We start from the raw sequence: 18,857 nt of genomic DNA, 5'->3' as shown, positions 1-18,857 counted from the left end.
ACCACATAGCCAGGTAAAGGGGTTGTTCGGCTATAGCTATATATAGCTATATAGCTATATATATATATATATATATATATATATATATATATATATATATATATATATATAATCTATCCTCAGGATAGGTCATCGATATCAGATTGGGGGTCAACACCTGGGACCCCACGGTCAGCTGTTTGAAGAAGTGGCTCTCCATGCTAGAGCTGCTTTCTATTTATTACACTGCATTTCATCTCGGAGGTGCAGTGTAATACAAGTACTCACTACATTCACTTGAATAGAGCGAGTACTTGTAATTAAACGATGCCACCGCTACAGAGGAGACAACACGTAGTGTAACTACCAGAAAGAAGTGCTCGCATGCAGCGCCACCTCCTCTTCAAACAGCTGATCGGAGGGGGTGCCGGGTGCCAGACCCCTGCTGATCAGATATTGATGACCTATCCTGATAGATCATCAATATATATGGCCATACCAGGTAAGCAGGATTTCCTAAATTGCGTGATAAGGTTTGACAATGACTGTTTAACAATACTGCAATTAATTAGGAATAAAATGGGCTTCACCATACTACCATACATACTGGGTAGGTTATTCTAAAATTAATTAAAACAAATATTACTGTATAAAACTTAATAATGATGTGAGTATGCGTATGTTATGGATGATAACTGATAAAAGATCTTAAATATTTCCTACTATTTTATAGCACTGTAACCACAACTGAAAGGAAATGAGTAAAAAGAGGAACTCTACAATATTTAGTAGTGCTCGGAGCCATTCGTTGTGTCAGAATCTTAATGGTCACTAATTCTGTGTGCACTACAGAAAAAAAAAAATCAGAAGGCCTTCCAAACAGCACCCTCCTTTCCCGAAATAAGCAGCTACTGGAGAATGAGATGAGTATGGCAGCACACGTCAGCTGTATGGTTTGGGCACCAAGCATCATGAACTGTATCTAAGCAAATGTTAAGAAATTCTACAAACTACTAAACACCACAACAATACTCATTGCAGGGATCAAGATGTATTGCCATACTCAGACTACCCAATATGTAATGGTACCTGTATGGTTCAATTTGCTTTAGATCTACTATCAAGAAATCTTGTACCTTAGATTGAATGTAATAATTTTGGTCACCAGGTAAAGCCAAATCATATTCCATTAGAAGGTCCCAAACCTTGCCAAACACTGGCTATGTTGTGGCTCATTCTAGAGTATATCACTGTAACGTGCTCTTTATGAAATAATACGCTGATGTTAAGATAAACTCCTTACAAGGTGCGGCAAAAGTTTGGTTCCATGGCTTGAGTCAATATTAGATTTTTATGCACACATTTTTTTTCAATTTAAAGAAATGAAAAGAGAGATTGAAAAAAAAAATTAAATAAAATCATGCTTCAGTCACGTTGCCATTATATTCATTCTGCTACAGATAAAAATACAGAATTCTACTAGAAATAAACTTGAGCAACTTGTTCACATAAATATACCTAATATAGATGGACATTATTAAATAGCAGTGACTACATAAAAGAGAACAATTACTCTGCTAAAAAATATTCCTTTAAAGGGGTTCTGCACTTTGATCTATTCTCTGGACAGATCATCAGCATCTGATCGGCGGTGGTCCGACACCCCCGCCGATCAGCTGTTTGAGAAGGCAGCGGCGCTCCAGCAGCGCCGCGGCCTTCTCGCTGTTTACCGCAGGTCCAGTGACGTCACGACTAGTATAACTGGCCTGGGCACGGCTAAGCTCCGTCCCTTTGAATGGAGCTTAGCCCCGCCCAGGCCAGTTGATACCCCTTTAAATTCACCATCAAATTATAGGTCCCTTCACATGGGACAATGTACAAGAAGATTGTCAGGAAGGAAGAGTTTCCTCCCAATAATCTGCTGATCGTATTTACATGCAGCTATCTCCTCCAGAGTATGGGGAGGAGCGATCGCTAATGCCATCGCTCTTCCCCATACTGTCTCATTGTTTTCTGGCAGCAGATTATGTGTACACAGCACAATCTACCACCGGAAAACAAGGATTTGTGTGCTGCACTAATGATCCAATTACCTGATGAACGAGCGCTTTGCTCCTTCATCGGGTAATTGGTGGTACATTTACACCGCCAGATCATTGCCGACGAGCGTTACTATGAATGCATTATTAAAGATAATCTTTTCCATTCTTGACCCGTGTAAAGGGCCTTCATGGTAGAAATCTGCCACCAAAAACAATCCGAATTTTAAGCTAGTATCTGCTACAGATTATTCTGCATTGGATTTTGCTGTATGAACTTAGACTAAGGGATAGTCTGCTGCCAGGGGGTCTGGAACTGGCTTATTCCCCTCCCCACACCAAATATTCATGCTGAACCAAGTGACTTTTTTTGTCACAGAGTGGGGAGCAACTCAAGTGTATGGTTAGATTTACACAATCATGCAAAGCCTACCATACACTTGTGTCATTCAGGGTCCCAGGAAAGCTGAGTAACAAATTATAAGGACATGTAATAGGGCCTGCTAAATACCTAAACAGATCCTTCTCCTAACTCCCAAATAGTGCTATAGCAGGGCTAAAAGAGACTGCAGAATGCTAAATCTACCACAACAAATCCCCCTCCCCACTCCTAAATAGTGCCATAGCTAGGCAGGCTTGCTTTTCAGGGTCCTGAGAAAGATGGGTTACCATTAGAGTTGAGCGAACACCTGGATGTTCGGGTTCGAGAAGTTCGGCCGAACATCCCGGAAATGTTCGGGTTCGGGATCCGAACCCGATCCGAACTTCGTCCCGAACCCGAACCCCATTGAAGTCAATGGGGACCCGAACTTTTCGGCACTAAAACGGCTGTAAAACAGCCCAGGAAAGGGCTAGAGGGCTGCAAAAGGCAGCAACATGTAGGTAAATCCCCTGCAAACAAATGTGGATAGGGAAATTAATTAAAATAAAAATTAAATAAATAAAAATTAACCAAAATCAATTGGAGAGAGGTTCCATAGCAGAGAATCTGGCTTCCCGTCACCCACCACTGGAACAGTCCATTCTCAGATATTTAGGCCCCGGCACCCAGGCAGAGGAGAGAGGTCCCGTAACAGACAATCTGGCTTCATGTCAGCAGAGAATCAGTCTGCATGTCATAGCAGAGAATCAGGCTTCACGTCAGCCACCACTGCAACAGTCCATTGTCATAAATTTAGGCCAAGCACCCAGGCAGAGGAGAGAGGTCCCGTAACAGACAATCAGGCTTCACGTCAGCCACCAGTGCAACAGTCCATTGGCATATATTTAGGCCCAGCACCCAGGCAGAGGAGAGAGGTCCCGTAACAGAGAATCTGGCTTCATGTCACCCAACATTGGAACAGTCCATTGGCATATATTTAGGCCCCGGCACCCAGACAGAGGAGAGGTTCATTCAAATTTGGGTAGCCTCGCAATATAATGGTAAAATGAAAATAAAAATAGGATTGAATGAGGGAGTGCCCTGGAGTACAATAATATATGGTTAAGGGGAGGTAGTTAAGGTCTAATCTGGACAAGGGACGGACAGGTCCTGTGAGATCCATGCCTGGTTCATTTTTATGAACGTCAGCTTGTCCACATTGGCTGTAGACAGGCGGCTGCGTTTGTCTGTAATGACACCCCCTGCCGTCCTGAATACACGTTCAGACAAAACGCTGGCCGCCGGGCAGGCCAGCACCTCCAAGGCATAAAAGGCTAGCTCTGGCCACGTGGACAATTTAGAGACCCAGAAGTTGAATGGGGCCGAACCATCAGTCAGTACGTGGAGGGGTGTGCACACGTACTGTTCCACCATGTTAGTGAAATGTTGCCTCCTGCTAACACGTTGCGTATCAGGTGGTGGTGCAGTTAGCTGTGGCGTGTTGACAAAAGTTTTCCACATCTCTGCCATGCTAACCCTGCCCTCAGAGGAGCTGGCCGTGACACAGCTGCCTTGGCGACCTCTTGCTCCTCCTCTGCCTTGGCCTTGGGCTTCCACTTGTTCCCCTGTGACATTTGGGAATGCTCTCAGTAGCGCGTCTACCAACGTGCGCTTGTACTCGCGCATCTTCCTATCACGCTCCAGTGCAGGAAGTAAGGTGGGCACATTGTCTTTGTAGCGTGGATCCAGCGGGGTGGCAACCCAGTAGTCCGCACAGGTTAAAATGTGGGCAACTCTGCTGTCGTTGCGCAGGCACTGCAGCATGTAGTCGCTCATGTGTGCCAGGCTGCCCAGGGGTAAGGACAAGCTGTCCTCTGTGGGAGGCGTATCGTCATCGTCCTGCCTTTCCCCCCAGCCACGCACCAGTGATGGACCCGAGCTGCGTTGGGTGCCACCCCGCTGTGACCATGCTTCATCCTCATCCTCCTCCACCTCCACCTCCTCCTCGTCCTCCTCGTCCTCCAGTAGTGGGCCCTGGCTGGCCACATTTGTACCTGGCCTCTGCTGTTGCCAAAAACCTCCCTCTGAGTCACTTCGAAGAGACTGGCCTGAAAGTGCTAAAAATGACCCCTCTTCCTCCTCCTCCTCCTCCTCCTCCTGGGCCACCTCCTCTTCCATCATCGCCCTAAGTGTTTTCTCAAGGAGACATAGAAGTGGTATTGTAACGCTGATAACGGTGTCATCGCCACTGGCCATGTTGGTGGAGTACTCGAAACAGCGCAACAGGGCACACAGGTCTCGCATGGAGGCCCAGTCATTGGTGGTGAAGTGGTGCTGTTCTGTAGTGCGACTGACCCGTGCGTGCTGCAGCTGAAACTCCACTATGGCCTGCTGCTGCTCGCACAGTCTGTCCAGCATGTGCAAGGTGGAGTTCCACCTGGTGGGCACGTCGCATATGAGGCGGTGAGCGGGAAGGCCGAAGTTACGCTGTAGCGCAGACAGGCGAGCAGCGGCAGGATGTGAACGCCGGAAGCGCGAACAGACGGCCCGCACTTTATGCAGCAGCTCTGACATGTCGGGGTAGTTGTGAATGAACTTCTGCACCACCAAATTCAGCACATGCGCCAAGCAAGGGATGTGCGTCAAATTGGCTAGTCCCAGAGCTGCAACGAGATTTCGCCCATTATCACACACCACCAGGCCGGGCTTGAGGCTCACCGGCAGCAACCACTCGTCGGTCTGTTGTTCAATACCCCGCCACAACTCCTGTGCGGTGTGGGGCCTGTCCCCCAAACATATGAGTTTCAGAATGGCCTGCTGACGTTTACCCCGGGCTGTGCTGAAGTTGGTGGTGAAGGTGTGTGGCTGACTGGATGAGCAGGTGGAAGAAGAGGAGGAGGAAGCCGAGAAGGAGGAGGTGGCAACAGGAGGCAAAGAATGTTGCCCTGCGATCCTTGGCGGCGGAAGGACGTGCGCCAAACAGCTCTCCGCCTGGGGCCCAGCTGCCACTACATTTACCCAGTGTGCAGTTAGGGAGATATAGCGTCCCTGGCCGTGCTTACTGGTCCACGTATCTGTGGTTAGGTGGACCTTGCTACAGATGGCGTTGCGCAGTGCACACTTGATTTTATCGGATACTTGGTTGTGCAGGGAAGGCACGGCTCTCTTGGAGAAGTAGTGCCGGCTGGGAACAACATACTGTGGGACAGCAAGCGACATGAGCTGTTTGAAGCTGTCTGTGTCCACCAGCCTAAATGACAGCATTTCATAGGCCAGTAGTTTAGAAATGCTGGCATTCAGGGCCAGGGCCAGGGATCGAGGGTGGCTAGGTGGGAATTTACGCTTTCTATCAAATGTTTGTGAGATGGAGAGCTGAACGCTGGCGTGTGACATGGTTGAGACGCTTGGTGACGGAGGTGGTGGTGGTGGTGTTGGTGGTACATCCCCTGTTTGCTGGGCGGCAGGTGCCAACGTTCCTCCAGAGGCGGAGGAAGAGGCCGAGGCGGCAGCAGCAGAATAGGCCGAGGCGGCAGCAGCAGAAGAGGTAGCAGGGGGAGCCTGAGTGACTTCCTTGGTTTTAAGGTGTTTACTCCACTGCAGTTCATGCTTTGCATGCAGGTGCCTGGTCATGCAGGTTGTGCTCAGGTTCAGAACGTTAATGCCTCGCTTCAGGCTCTGATGGCACAGCGTGCAAACCACTCGGGTCTTGTCGTCAGCACATTGTTTGAAGAAGTGCCATGCCAGGGAACTCCTTGAAGCTGCCTTTGGGGTGCTCGGTCCCAGATGGCGGCGGTCAGTAGCAGGCGGAGTCTCTTGGCGGCGGGTGTTCTGCTTTTGCCCACTGCTCCCTCTTTTGCTACGCTGTTGGCTCGGTCTCACCACTGCCTCTTCCTCCGAACTGTGAAAGTCAGTGGCACGACCTTCATTCCATGTGGGGTCTAGGACCTCATCGTCCCCTGCATCGTCTTCCACCCAGTCTTGATCCCTGACCTCCTGTTCAGTCTGCACACTGCAGAAAGACGCAGCAGTTGGCACCTGTGTTTCGTCATCATCAGAGACATGCTGAGGTGGTATTCCCATGTCCTCATCATCAGGAAACATAAGTGGTTGTGCGTCAGTGCATTCTATGTCTTTCACCGCTGGGGAAGGGCTAGGTGGATGCCCTTGGGAAACCCTGCCAGCGGAGTCTTCAAACAGCATAAGAGACTGCTGCATAACTTGAGGCTGAGACAGTTTCCCTGGTATGCATGGGGGTGATGTGACAGACTGATGGGGTTGGTTTTCAGGCGCCATCTGTGCGCTTTCTGCAGAAGACTGGGTGGGAGATAATGTGAACGTGCTGGATCCACTGTCGGCCACCCAATTGACTAATGCCTGTACCTGCTCAGGCCTTACCATCCTTAGAACGGCATTGGGCCCCACCATATATCGCTGTAAATTCTGGCGGCTACTGGGACCTGAGGTAGTTGGTACACTAGGACGTGTGGATGTGGCAGAACGGCCACGTCCTCTCCCAGCACCAGAGGGTCCACTAACACCACCACGACCATGTCCACGTCCGCGTCCCTTACTAGATGTTTTTCTCATTGTTATGGTTCACCACAACAACAAATATATTATTTGGCCCAATGTATTGTATTCAAATTCAGCGGGATATAAATTTGAGGCCTAGTATTTAGGCGCTGGGTGACCGGTATGGATTTAGTGACAGAATTAGACTTGGAAATGCACAGAAGCGTGTGTGTGTGAAGTTATTCTGAATGACCCAATGTGCACCTTGAATATTATATACCCTTTTAGGGATAGATTTCAAATAGCTCTGATATAGCAGGAACCACTAAATTATGAAATTGCTAAATTGGGAATTGTATTTCAACCCAGAACAAAAAATGTGCTTTGACGGACACTAAATATCTTGCCCAGCAACAACAGTACAGCGGTAACGAGAGATTTAGCAGGATATAAATTTGAGGCCTAGTATTTAGGCGCTGGGTGACAGGTATGGGTTTAGTGACAGAATTAGACTTGAAAATACACAGTAGCGGGTGTGTGTGAAGTTATTCTGAATGACCCAATGTGCACCTTGAATATTATATACCCTTTTAGGGATAGATTTCAAATAGCTCTGATATAGCAGAAACCACTAAATTATGAAATTGCTAAATTGGGAATTGTATTTCAACCCAGAACAAAAAATGTGCTTTGACGGACACTAAATATCTTGCCCAGCAACAACAGTACAGCGGTAACGAGAGATTTAGCAGGATATAAATTTGAGGCCTAGTATTTAGGCGCTGGGTGACAGGTATGGGTTTAGTGACAGAATTAGACTTGAAAATACACAGTAGCGGGTGTGTGTGAAGTTATTCTGAATGACCCAATGTGCACCTTGAATATTATATACCCTTTTAGGGATAGATTTCAAATAGCTCTGATATAGCAGAAACCACTAAATTATGAAATTGCTAAATTGGGAATTGTACTTCAACCCAGAACAAAAAATGTGCTTTGACGGACACTAAATATCTTTCCAAGCAACAACAGTACAGCGGTAACGAGAGATTTAGCAGGATATAAATTTGAGGCCTAGTATTTAGGCGCTGGGTGACAGGTATGGGTTTAGTGACAGAATTAGACTTGGAAATACACAGTAGCGGGTGTGTGTGAAGTTATTCTGAATGACCCAATGTGCACCTTGAATATTATATACCCTTTTAGGGATAGATTTCAAATAGCTCTGATATAGCAGAAACCACTAAATTATGAAATTGCTAAATTGGGAATTGTACTTCAACCCAGAACAAAAAATGTGCTTTGACGGACACTAAATAACTTTCCCAGCTACAACAGGACAGCGGTAACGAGAGATTTAGCGGGATATAAATTTGAGGCCTAGTATTTAGGCGCTGGGTGACAGGTATGGGTTTAGTGACAGAATTAGACTTGGAAATACACAGTAGCGGGTGTGTGTGAAGTTATTCTGAATGACCCTATGTGCACCTTCAATATGATCTACCCTTTTAGGGATAGATTTCAAATAGCTCTGATATAGCAGAAACCACTAAATTATGAAATTGCTAAATTGGGAATTGTATTTCAACCCAGAACAAAAAATGTGCTTTGACGGACACTAAATAACTTTCCCAGCTACAACAGGACAGCGGTAACGAGAGATTTAGCAGGATATAAATTTGAGGCCTAGTATTTAGGCGCTGGGTGACAGGTATGGGTTTAGTGACAGAATTAGACTTGAAAATACACAGTAGCGGGTGTGTGTGAAGTTATTCTGAATGACCCAATGTGCACCTTGAATATTATATACCCTTTTAGGGATAGATTTCAAATAGCTCTGATATAGCAGAAACCACTAAATTATGAAATTGCTAAATTGGGAATTGTACTTCAACCCAGAACAAAAAATGTGCTTTGACGGACACTAAATAACTTTCCCAGCTACAACAGGACAGCGGTAACGAGAGATTTAGCGGGATATAAATTTGAGGCCTAGTATTTAGGCGCTGGGTGACCGGTATGGATTTAGTGACAGAATTAGACTGGGATATGGCCAAAAAATAACCACACTATTGCTGGTTAAATGCACTTGGTGACGGGCGCAGCTTGCCCCTGATGTAGTATATGGCCAAAAAATGAACAGACTATTGCTGGTTAAATGCACTTGGTGTCACAGCTTGACCAACCACACTACTGAGGGTTAAATGCACTTGGTGACGGGCGCAGCTTGCCCCTGATGTAGTATATGGCCAAAAAATAAACAGACTATTGCTGGTTAAATGCACTTGGTGTGACAGCTTCACCCTGATGTAGGCTTTAGCCAGAAAACAACCACACCATTGAGGGTTAAATGCACTTGGTGACAGGCGCAGCTTGCCCCCGATTTTGTATATGGCCAAAAAATGAACAGACTATTGCTGGTTAAATGCACTTGGTGTGACAGCTTCACCCTGATGTAGGCTTTAGCCAAAAAACAACCACACCATTGAGGGTTAAATGCACTTGGTGACAGGCGCAGCTTGCCCCTGATTTTGTATATGGCCAAAAAATGAACAGACTATTGCTGGTTAAATGCACTTGGTGTGACAGCTTCACCCTGATGTAGGCTTTAGCCAAAAAACAACCACACCATTGAGGGTTAAATGCACTTGGTCGCAGCTTGTGCTGGCGCACCACAAGACACAAAATGGCCGCCGATCACCCCAGAAAAATGTGACTGACAAACGGTCTGGGCAGCCTAAAAACAGTGAGCAATTGAGGATCAGCAGCTCAATGATCCACAGCTGCAGATCGATCAGTTAATCAAGTCCTTTGGAGGAGTTAATCTGCCTAATCTCGCCCTACTGTCGCAGCCGCAACCTCTCCCTACGCTAATCAGAGCAGAGTGACGGGCGGCGCTATGTGACTCCAGCTTAAATAGAGGCTGGGTCACATGGTGCTCTGGCCAATCACAGCCATGCCAATAGTAGGCATGGCTGTGATGGCCTCTTGGGGCAAGTAGTATGACGCTTGTTGATTGGCTGCTTTGCAGCCTTTCAAAAAGCGCCAAGAAAGCGTCACAAAAGCGCCAAGAAAGCGACGAACACCGAACCCGAACTTTTACGAAAATGTCCGGGTTCGGGTCCGTGTCACGGACACCCCAAAATTCGGTACGAACCCGAACTATACAGTTCGAGTTCGCTCATCCCTAGTTACCATCATGAAGAGCTATAACAGAGACTGCGGAATACTAAATCTACAAAAGAGAAATCCCCCTCCTCATTCCTAAACAGTGTCATAGCTAGACTGATTTGCCTTTTAGGGTCCTGGGAAAGATGGGTTACTTGTAACCCAAGACACGTTCCCCACCATAAAGTATGTCAGATTTGCAGACAGTGAGAAATCTCCTGCCTATATAGGCAAATTTGAAACTGAAGCACCTGAAGAAGCTGGGTAACACTTTCTGTAGTGCCAGTGTCTTGCTACTGTATAGTATAGATCCAAACACAAAGGATGAGGTTTTGTAAGAAGCTAAGTTTTGTAATTTCCCCCTCTTTCATAGTGCTCTGGGCATACATTGAAGTGAATGGGGATTAAGCCCAGCTTCTTTCCCTGAACGCCTGGTTTTGACTGTGAGGTCATGCTGGTGCACAGAACCAGTCCCCAGCTGAAGAGAAGAAGCAAGAAATCTGCTAAAACTGATTTTTGTAGGAGCTCGTAGATGTCCATGCAGATAGAGCTATAGACAATTATTAGCAGATTATGCCTCTTTTCTTGTTGTTCAGGATTTAGTGGCCCTTTGTTTTTTTACTTTACTGCTTACCCTTTGTGATAACTTTATCTTATTTAAAGTAACTAAGATATCATAAAACGTCTTTGAAGGTCAAATGTAAAACAGCAAGGGAGTGGATTAGAAAAACACAAAGTGAAAGCGGTCATGTGAAACCCAGTACAGAAGCCCTTTGTAAATAAGAAATCCAATCTGAAATATATACAGTACACCCATGTTAGTAATTTACATTGAATGAGAAAGGAATTAAAAAGCACATTCACGTGCAGGGAAAAAAAAAAAAAAAAAAAAAAAAAAAACACACATGGTAATAGCTGTAATTTTTTCTTTGGATTTTTTTTTATTAAAGAGAACCTGTCAGCTGTACTGCGCTGCCCTCACTGAGTGCCTGCTGATCTCAATGGTCTGTCACTGCTGTGTTAGCAGTCAGCACTGATGCGGCTCGCCTTCCCCTTTGGACGATAATTGACAGGTTTCTTTCAGAAGCACAACAGGATAAAAAAAAAAAAAAATTGGGAATTATCGTCTGGAGGAGGTGGGTTAACAAAGGTTTAAAAAAAAAAATAAAAAAAATTACTCACCCTCACCGATCCTGCCATTCCAGTATGATGTGTCAGTGAGTTCCATTACAGAAGGTGAACATGTTTCCCTTGGTATTTTTTTATACAATTGTATTTTTTTATTTATTGATTCCCCAGAAAAGCCCTTTAAATTGAACCTTTATACTGTACATAACATACATAAAAAACGTAGTACAGGAGCGGGCACATTGATTATGAAACACTGACAGGCACACTTCATTACAGCGGAGGTCAGACAGGAACCCACAGCATTATAATGCAGTGACGACATTTTACAAGAGCAGCGTTCAGGCCGGACAGAGCGCGTTTCCTGGAATGAACACGCTCGTCTAAAACTAGCCTATGAAGTCAATAGTGGCTCACTCATCACAGCATGCCTCCTTATCAAAGTAACTATGGCACCGACAATCATTGCCTCAACAATTTTCTTTTCCACTGCACTTCTTATCACAACATCACTGCATTACTGTAATTATTCTGCTGCCATCACCAGAAGCAACATTTAACAAAAACATAATATTTACAGATCTACTGCATAGCAATTTTATAGTGGAAGACATATTTAGGGCTAGATCCAGGTTTACACAGTTTCATCATAAAAGTGATTTATATAAATCCTAAATCATAAAGGTAAGCACAAGCTAGGTCTTTAGTCTACAGTAAGGTTACATTCATAAGACTGTATGTATTTTGCAGCCACATAAAGGAGATCCGGAAAATTCGAATATTGTCGTCTTCCATAGAACATGTTCCATTCTTGGACCTAGGACCCATTGAAGTCAACGGATCCACATTTTGCAGACTGCTAAATACATACGGTTGTGTGAATGCACCCTTATATTGTTCACATTTTTGGAAATAACGCAACTTACAATAAACAACCTTTGGCTTCTCTAAAGTCGAGAAACTTACCAGGATATGGGGAATTATAGTAGCTGTAAGCTGCTTATCGTTAACAGTAGTGTCTTTTACTAGCATAAATATTCGCTCTGCTTCAGAAAAACAGGAAATCTGCAATACAACAGCACCTAGAAAAAATATACCATAGGAGTCAACACTTCTGCAAACGCTGTACAGACCCCTCCAGAGTCCGACTTTTCGTTTTAGCCAACACCCCACATTTGTTACCCTAAAATAAGAACATGTCCAAGCGTATTACACATTCCGCCAAAAATATCTGCATAGAAGTAAATAAATATTTTATCATGTAGAACTTACAGCCGGGAATTACCACATTAACAACTAGATATTACCTTGGGGCGCATAAACTGGAAGGACAGTAACCACATTTTCTGTAAAGAAGAGAAATTGCACTGTAAAATTGTAGACTTTAAATATTATTAATCATGTCTTAAATGGTCTTCAAAATTTGAATAAAAAAGTCAAATAAAAAAAATTACACTAGATTTCCTCCTAATTGTACAGTCCAAGCAATTGTCTTATGTCAGCACTGCACAATCTCAGTTTATCTCCGGTTACTTTAATGGGCCTTAGAAAGTACCATGTTAGAATATCCGATGACTTCATTTCACAAACTAAGCTCTTTAGAGACATCTTCCTTCGAGGGAGATCAATAATCTCTAAACCCAAACTGAAGACTAAGGAAGTGTTACGTTTCATTCAATAAGCAATTCTGCTCACCCTTTATTTCCAGGCTTTCCTTTAAGATATTGGTATATTCATCATTAGAAAGTAACACTGGCAAGCCACTGAGCAAGAGTTCCACTTTAATATCCGGCTTTGTGTTTTCTTCTAAGTAAAATCTGGTTTGTTTCATTTGCCGGATAGAGGTCTAACATACAAAACAAAAGAGGAGTCACACAAACTGTCCAGACTGTTAGTAGCATAAATGTGTTGCTTCTGAATGAGATACCGTATTTTTCGTCCTATAAGACGCCCAAAAAATAAAATAATAATAATAGTAGGGAAAATGTCAGTGCGTCTCATGGGGCGGGTACTAATCAACACCTTAATTATGGACGTGCTCATTAGTACAGGAGGAGCAGGGAGCAGTGAATGCAGCGCTCCCCGTACAGGCTCTGTACTTACCATTTCCTCATCTTCTCCTGCAGTGCTTCGCATGCTGTGCTGTAACCTGTGCATACCGCAAGGACATGGGCGCGCTCCGTAACAACGTCGGTCACAGCACAGTGCGGCATGAAGACCAGGAAGAGAGGTGTGTCTCAGGTGCAATGGTGGTTTCCGAAACCGGAGAGGTAAGTTGACTTTTTTTTTTGTCTGCTCTGAGGTCTGATTAACATGGGAGTCTGATCTAAGGTCTGAATGGGGGTCTAATCCGACGTCTCATTAGGGGTCTGAGCTGAGGTCTGAATGGGGTCTTATAAACATTGGTGGTCTGATTGCGGTCTTATTAACAGTGGAGGACTGATCTCAGTTCTAATTGAGGGTCTTATTAACAATGGGGGTTTGAGGTGAGGTCCGATTGGGGGTCTTATTAAAAGGGTTGTCCTAAACAGTCCATACATGCGTGTCCTACCTTTCTATGCATTTTGTGATGCCCCTTTTTCACATCTGAAAAATCGGAGCCGGAAGTGAATATTTTTTCAAAGTAAGTGACATACCGGGCCCCTTTGTCTGGAGAGCGAAGCCTCTTCTTCTGCTTCGTAAGAAGCCCGGTGATGTCACCGCCAGCCACACTCATTATACAGAGCGCACGGAGGGCGGTAACTAGGCGGCAACACACAGCACACAGCACTAAGTCTGGTCCAGTGATGTCACTTGCACAAAAGCCAATTATGTAGAGCACATTGAGTGCATGTTAGAAGGGAGGGACTGAGCATGCAGGCGTAAGATCAGGCGGGGTTAGGGGCGTAACTAAGAAGGGGGAGGGATATGTGCGGCAGGAGGCGGAATGTCAATGAGAGGGGCGGATGCACGGAGGAGTTGTTAGTAATTTGATGAACAGCTCAAACAATGCGATGCTGAGCTGCGCTAAGACCCACAAGGCAGTGCGGCAGGAAGTTACTGCACACCTAACATACATGTAAACAATCATTGGGGGAACGTCGGTGCCCTGGAGAAGTGGTAAAAATACATAAAAACATCATGGGGGGCCTTGAATCTGCTATATATTATGAGAGAACATGTTTTTTAAAATAATTTTGATCCCGGACAACCCCTTTAATACTGGGGATCTGATTAACATTGGGGGTTTGATTGGGGCTCTAAGCTTAGGTCTGGTTAACATTAGAAAGTCTGATCAAAAATAATTTTTTTCTTATTGTCCTCTTCTAAAACCTAGGTTTAGCTTATGAGCAGGTGCATCTTATAGGGGGAAAAATACGGTAATTCACTACTATTGCATTATGTATTGCTGTATTCCATTGCGGTGTTTTGTAGCCACTGTCAGCATTATCAGAAAATGACAACTAACCTTCCGTACATCGTTAAGTCGGTCAAGAATTAACTCTTCACCTGGCAGAACCAGTCTTTGCACTAAGGAAACAAAGTGATAAAATACTGTTACTCTGCTAAAAAAAAACACAACAGACAGCTTAGTTTATTGGATTTACAGTGTTGCCAGAAGAAAGGCAGTAAGATTGGCTCCAGAACAGTGTTAACCCCTTAAGGACCCGGACAATTTTCATTTTTGTTTTTCCTCCTAGCATTCCCAGACCCATAAGGTTTATTCTTTTCCATTCACATAACCTTATGTGGGCTAATTTTTGGGGGACAGGTAGAATCTTTTAAAAGCACCACTGAATTCAATATGTGTTTCACAAAAAAAAATTCTAAGGCTGAGGGTGGGTTCACCTAACGCTTTGTGTCTCCGTTTGACATATACATTAAAATACAAAAGGACACAAAAATGCCGCACACCACGTTCTCGAATACTGCAGAGTCCAGTAACAAAAAAAAAGATACTTTTTTTTTTACAATGGTAAAAAAATACTTTTTTTCAAAGTTTTTTTTTTTTCTTTTAACTAGTCAAACATAATAAAAACCATATAAATTTGGCATCGCCTAAGGCTACTTTCACACTAGCGGTCGATCGGATCCGTTCTGAACGGATCCGATCATATTAATGCAGACGGAGGCTCCGTTCAGTACGGATCCGTCTGCATTAATAACTTAGAAAAAATTCTAAGTGTGAAAGTAGCCTGAGCGGATCCGTTCAGACTTTCAATGTAAAGTCAATGGGTGACGGATCCGCTTGAAGATTGAGCCATATGGTGACATCTTCAAGCGGATCCGTTCCCATTGACTTACATTGTAAGTCTGAACGGATCCGCTCGCCTCCGCACGGCCAGGCGGACAGCTGAACGCTGCAAGCAGCGTTCAGCTGTCCGCCTGTCCGTGCGGAGGCGAGCGGAGCGGAGGCTGAACGCCGCCAGACTGATGCAGTCTGAGCGGATCCGCTCTATTCAGACTGCATCAGGGCTGGACGGAGGCGTTCGGGTCCGCTCGTGAGCTCCGTTTGAAGGACCTATGAACGCTAGTGTGAAAGTAGCCTTAATTCCACTGAACAACAAAATTAGGCAGGGTTGACATCACGTTTTTCCCATCCGTTTAACATACACACTTTATGGCATCATTCACCATAGACTTCTATTGTAAAAAAACAAACAAAAAAATAAATAAAAAACTTTTCTTTGTATCGCCATATTTTCAGACCATGCTAAAACCCTTGCTCTCCTATGCCCGAGACACTTGGCGAGCACATGATTGCCGGGTCTAGTAGAGGAAGTGTCGTAGCCGTTTCCTATAATCACTATTTGTCACTCATTGAGCGCTATGCACCTAGGAAAGGACAAGTCAGAAGTAGTAATTAACCACTTCAGTCTTCTCCTCAGGGTCCACGGCTGAAACGGACACAACCCACCTCACTGGCTAAGCAGAGTTACCAACTCGGCCGGTGACTGGCTGGGGGATAAATGAGCATTTCTGTGCACTGATAAGCAGTGAGATGCAGAGTCCAGCAGGAAACTTAAGGGGTTGTCGGAGTTATTTTTTTGTTCTAACTAGGCAAATGAAAGGACTTTACAATTCACTTACTTTATCTGCAGTTGCTCCTTTATCAGATTTCACTGAGGGTCACATGACCTGTGATGTCAGCTTCTCCCCCTGCTCTGATGAGGTTTCTTGCACAAGCCTGAGAGAGCAGATATGTGCCTGTACACGAGATGTCACTGTGCTGGCCACGGCCCCCTGCACTGCCGGCTGCTGCTTATTGCTCTCTCCCTGGATTCTTGAGGAAAAACATTAACCCCTTCAGCTGCACAGACTCAGGGCTGAAGGCTTTACTGAGTAGCTGCAGGCAACGAGGAGACCAATGCTGGGTACAAGAGCTGACAGAGGAGTTCTGCAGAGCATTACACAAGAACAGGTAGGGGGAAGATCCTGTGTGTATCAGCACTGTCGTCATTGTACAGCTGGGACTTGTAGTCCTACAAATACAACATACTGCTGAGTCTCCCAGCAGGCAGACAAGTCACTCAGGGCAGCACCTGTACTCATTCCCTTTGCAGAGCAGGGGGAGGGGCAGAGATTGTTGGTATTGCAGGTAAACAAAGGGCCAGAAGAGAACCAGGGAAATGAGAAAATATAGATTTTTTTTTTACCTAAAACTTGCTTAAGCTTAGTTATGTATTGCTGCCCATCACAGTGATTTGCAGTGCTATATATATATTTTTTTTTAAGTGTTGAAACAGTAGTGGTAAGATAGCGACAAAGGTGATCAGGGTTTATTTTGTTTTTATATGCCACTCTGAGCCAAAAGAGGATCTGCCACACCACCCCTCTAGAGTTTAGATTCTTACCTTGTTTGCTGCCCATAAGTACTTCCACTAATCTGAAATTCTCTTGATTTTCCTTCTGGAAAATAAGAAATGGCATCCATTAAGACATTTCTCCACGTACAGATTAAGTAAATATCTCTATGAAGTGATCTCCATGCAATACAACTATTAAACACAAAATACTGTACCAGAATGCATATTAGTTAATATAACACATTTACATCACCATTGGAATAGCCAATTTGTTTTAAAATGGGGCTACAGGCAGACATATCCACAAGATAAGGCACAAATATTGGTTCAGTGGGTGTTTGACATCAGGAACTCACTACGATCCTGGAAACAGAATAAATGCCTCTTGTCTGTGCAAATGGGGAACATGACAACACAAGTTCTCAGGATCAGAGAGGGGTCCAGCTGTTGGTTAACCCAAAAAACAACAATTTACGGCATATACCATTCATATGGTCCTTAAAGGGGTTGTACCACAAAAAAAAAAAAAAAAAAAAAAAAAAAAAACATTTTTCAAACCAGCATCTGGATCTGAACACTTTTGTATTTGCATGCAATTAAAAAATTATAGCTACTGCGTTATTTAAATGACTTTTCCGGGATTTTAATATTGATGACCTATCCTCAAGATAGGTCATCAATATCAGATCAGGGGGTCCAACACCCGGCACCCCCGCCGATCAGCTGGTTGAAGAGAGGGCCATGCTACATGCCAGCATGGCTTTCTCTTGTTTGTTGCTGCGCTGTCGATGGCGAGCAGGTGTAATTACAAGCCATCCCATTCATTTCTATGGGATGGCTCGTTCCTATACACTTGAATAGGAAGGAGCCGTCCCACTGAAATGAATGGTACAGCTTGTAATTACACCTGCTCATCGCTGCGATGTCGAGCAGGTGAACAATGTTAGAAAGAGGTCGTCATGTAATAGACTATGTACGATTTTCATTTTGTACATTATTCATGGTATAAGCCCTTTAAAAAATGTTCACTGAGGCTACATCTAACCAAATAGCATTTTCTTGGACTATAAGACTCACATTTTCATCCTATCTATACAGATTAGAGAGTAATTTCTATGACTGTAGATTGCTTTGTAGAGATTATGATTTATTCGTTCTGGTAAGTTGACAAGTCGTTTTGTGTTTTAAAGCATGACAAAGCTGAAGGGATAAGGGAGAAACACTGTGTATGGGCACTATGATAAAAAGGAGTAGATTACCAGATGACCAAGCTGTAGCAGAACTTCTTGAATGATGCTTTGCACGGTGTTCTCCCGATTCACCGGAATGGATATAAAAGCCACACCCACTCTAGGAATAAAAAAATGTCACACATAAGAGAAGGCAAGCAAGCAATATGGAAGCATTTCATGGAGAAAGCAATGAATAGCTTACACAAAGCCCTAGAAATGCACCACTATTTGTAGCAGTCAATGGGAGAAAAACTGATCACTGAGCGTGCATGCTGCAGTCTAGAATGCTTCCAAAAAGTGTAAAAAGGCCTTAGAATGAATCAGTGAAGAGGTCACTTGTACTAATTATACTGAACTGCATCGAGGAGCAGTATGGTTTAACAAATCCAATTCCTCCATTCAGGATCATCTATTGGCCAGAGCAGCAGGCAATTACAAAGCGTGTCTCTGGTTCTGGAAGAACATCTAGACATTGCATTACACAGACAGCTCATGGATGTTAATGTGTATACAGTAATGTTTTATTTCCACTATGGTGGTGCTGCGTGGAAACTAAAAAAATAACTGCTGTGTTCCCTCACAGAACACAGCTGAATGGTGGTGGTCCCAACAGTGTGACACCCAACAATGAGCTTAGTCAACAGATGTCTTT

General features: G+C 44.3%; 1 protein-coding gene across 1 annotated transcript in view; it reads right to left on the bottom strand.

Moving 5' to 3' along the window:
* The window catches only part of DGKQ (diacylglycerol kinase theta), a 132,196-nt gene that overhangs the window by 31,185 nt on the left and 82,154 nt on the right, over nucleotides 1-18,857 (bottom strand). The window contains exons 10-15 of the mRNA XM_044270756.1: nucleotides 18,233-18,323; nucleotides 17,022-17,076; nucleotides 14,636-14,697; nucleotides 12,883-13,033; nucleotides 12,495-12,533; nucleotides 12,154-12,269 (exon numbers count right to left, since the gene is read on the bottom strand). Coding sequence (XP_044126691.1) covers nucleotides 12,154-12,269; nucleotides 12,495-12,533; nucleotides 12,883-13,033; nucleotides 14,636-14,697; nucleotides 17,022-17,076; nucleotides 18,233-18,323 — 514 coding nt within the window. The remainder of the gene's footprint in view (nucleotides 1-12,153; nucleotides 12,270-12,494; nucleotides 12,534-12,882; nucleotides 13,034-14,635; nucleotides 14,698-17,021; nucleotides 17,077-18,232; nucleotides 18,324-18,857) is intronic.

Source organism: Bufo gargarizans, chromosome 1 (assembly GCF_014858855.1).
Source record: "Bufo gargarizans isolate SCDJY-AF-19 chromosome 1, ASM1485885v1, whole genome shotgun sequence".
Taxonomy (NCBI): Eukaryota; Metazoa; Chordata; class Amphibia; order Anura; family Bufonidae; genus Bufo; species Bufo gargarizans.
Note: the sequence above shows the minus strand (reverse complement) of the source record. Positions and strands in the feature narration are given on the sequence as shown.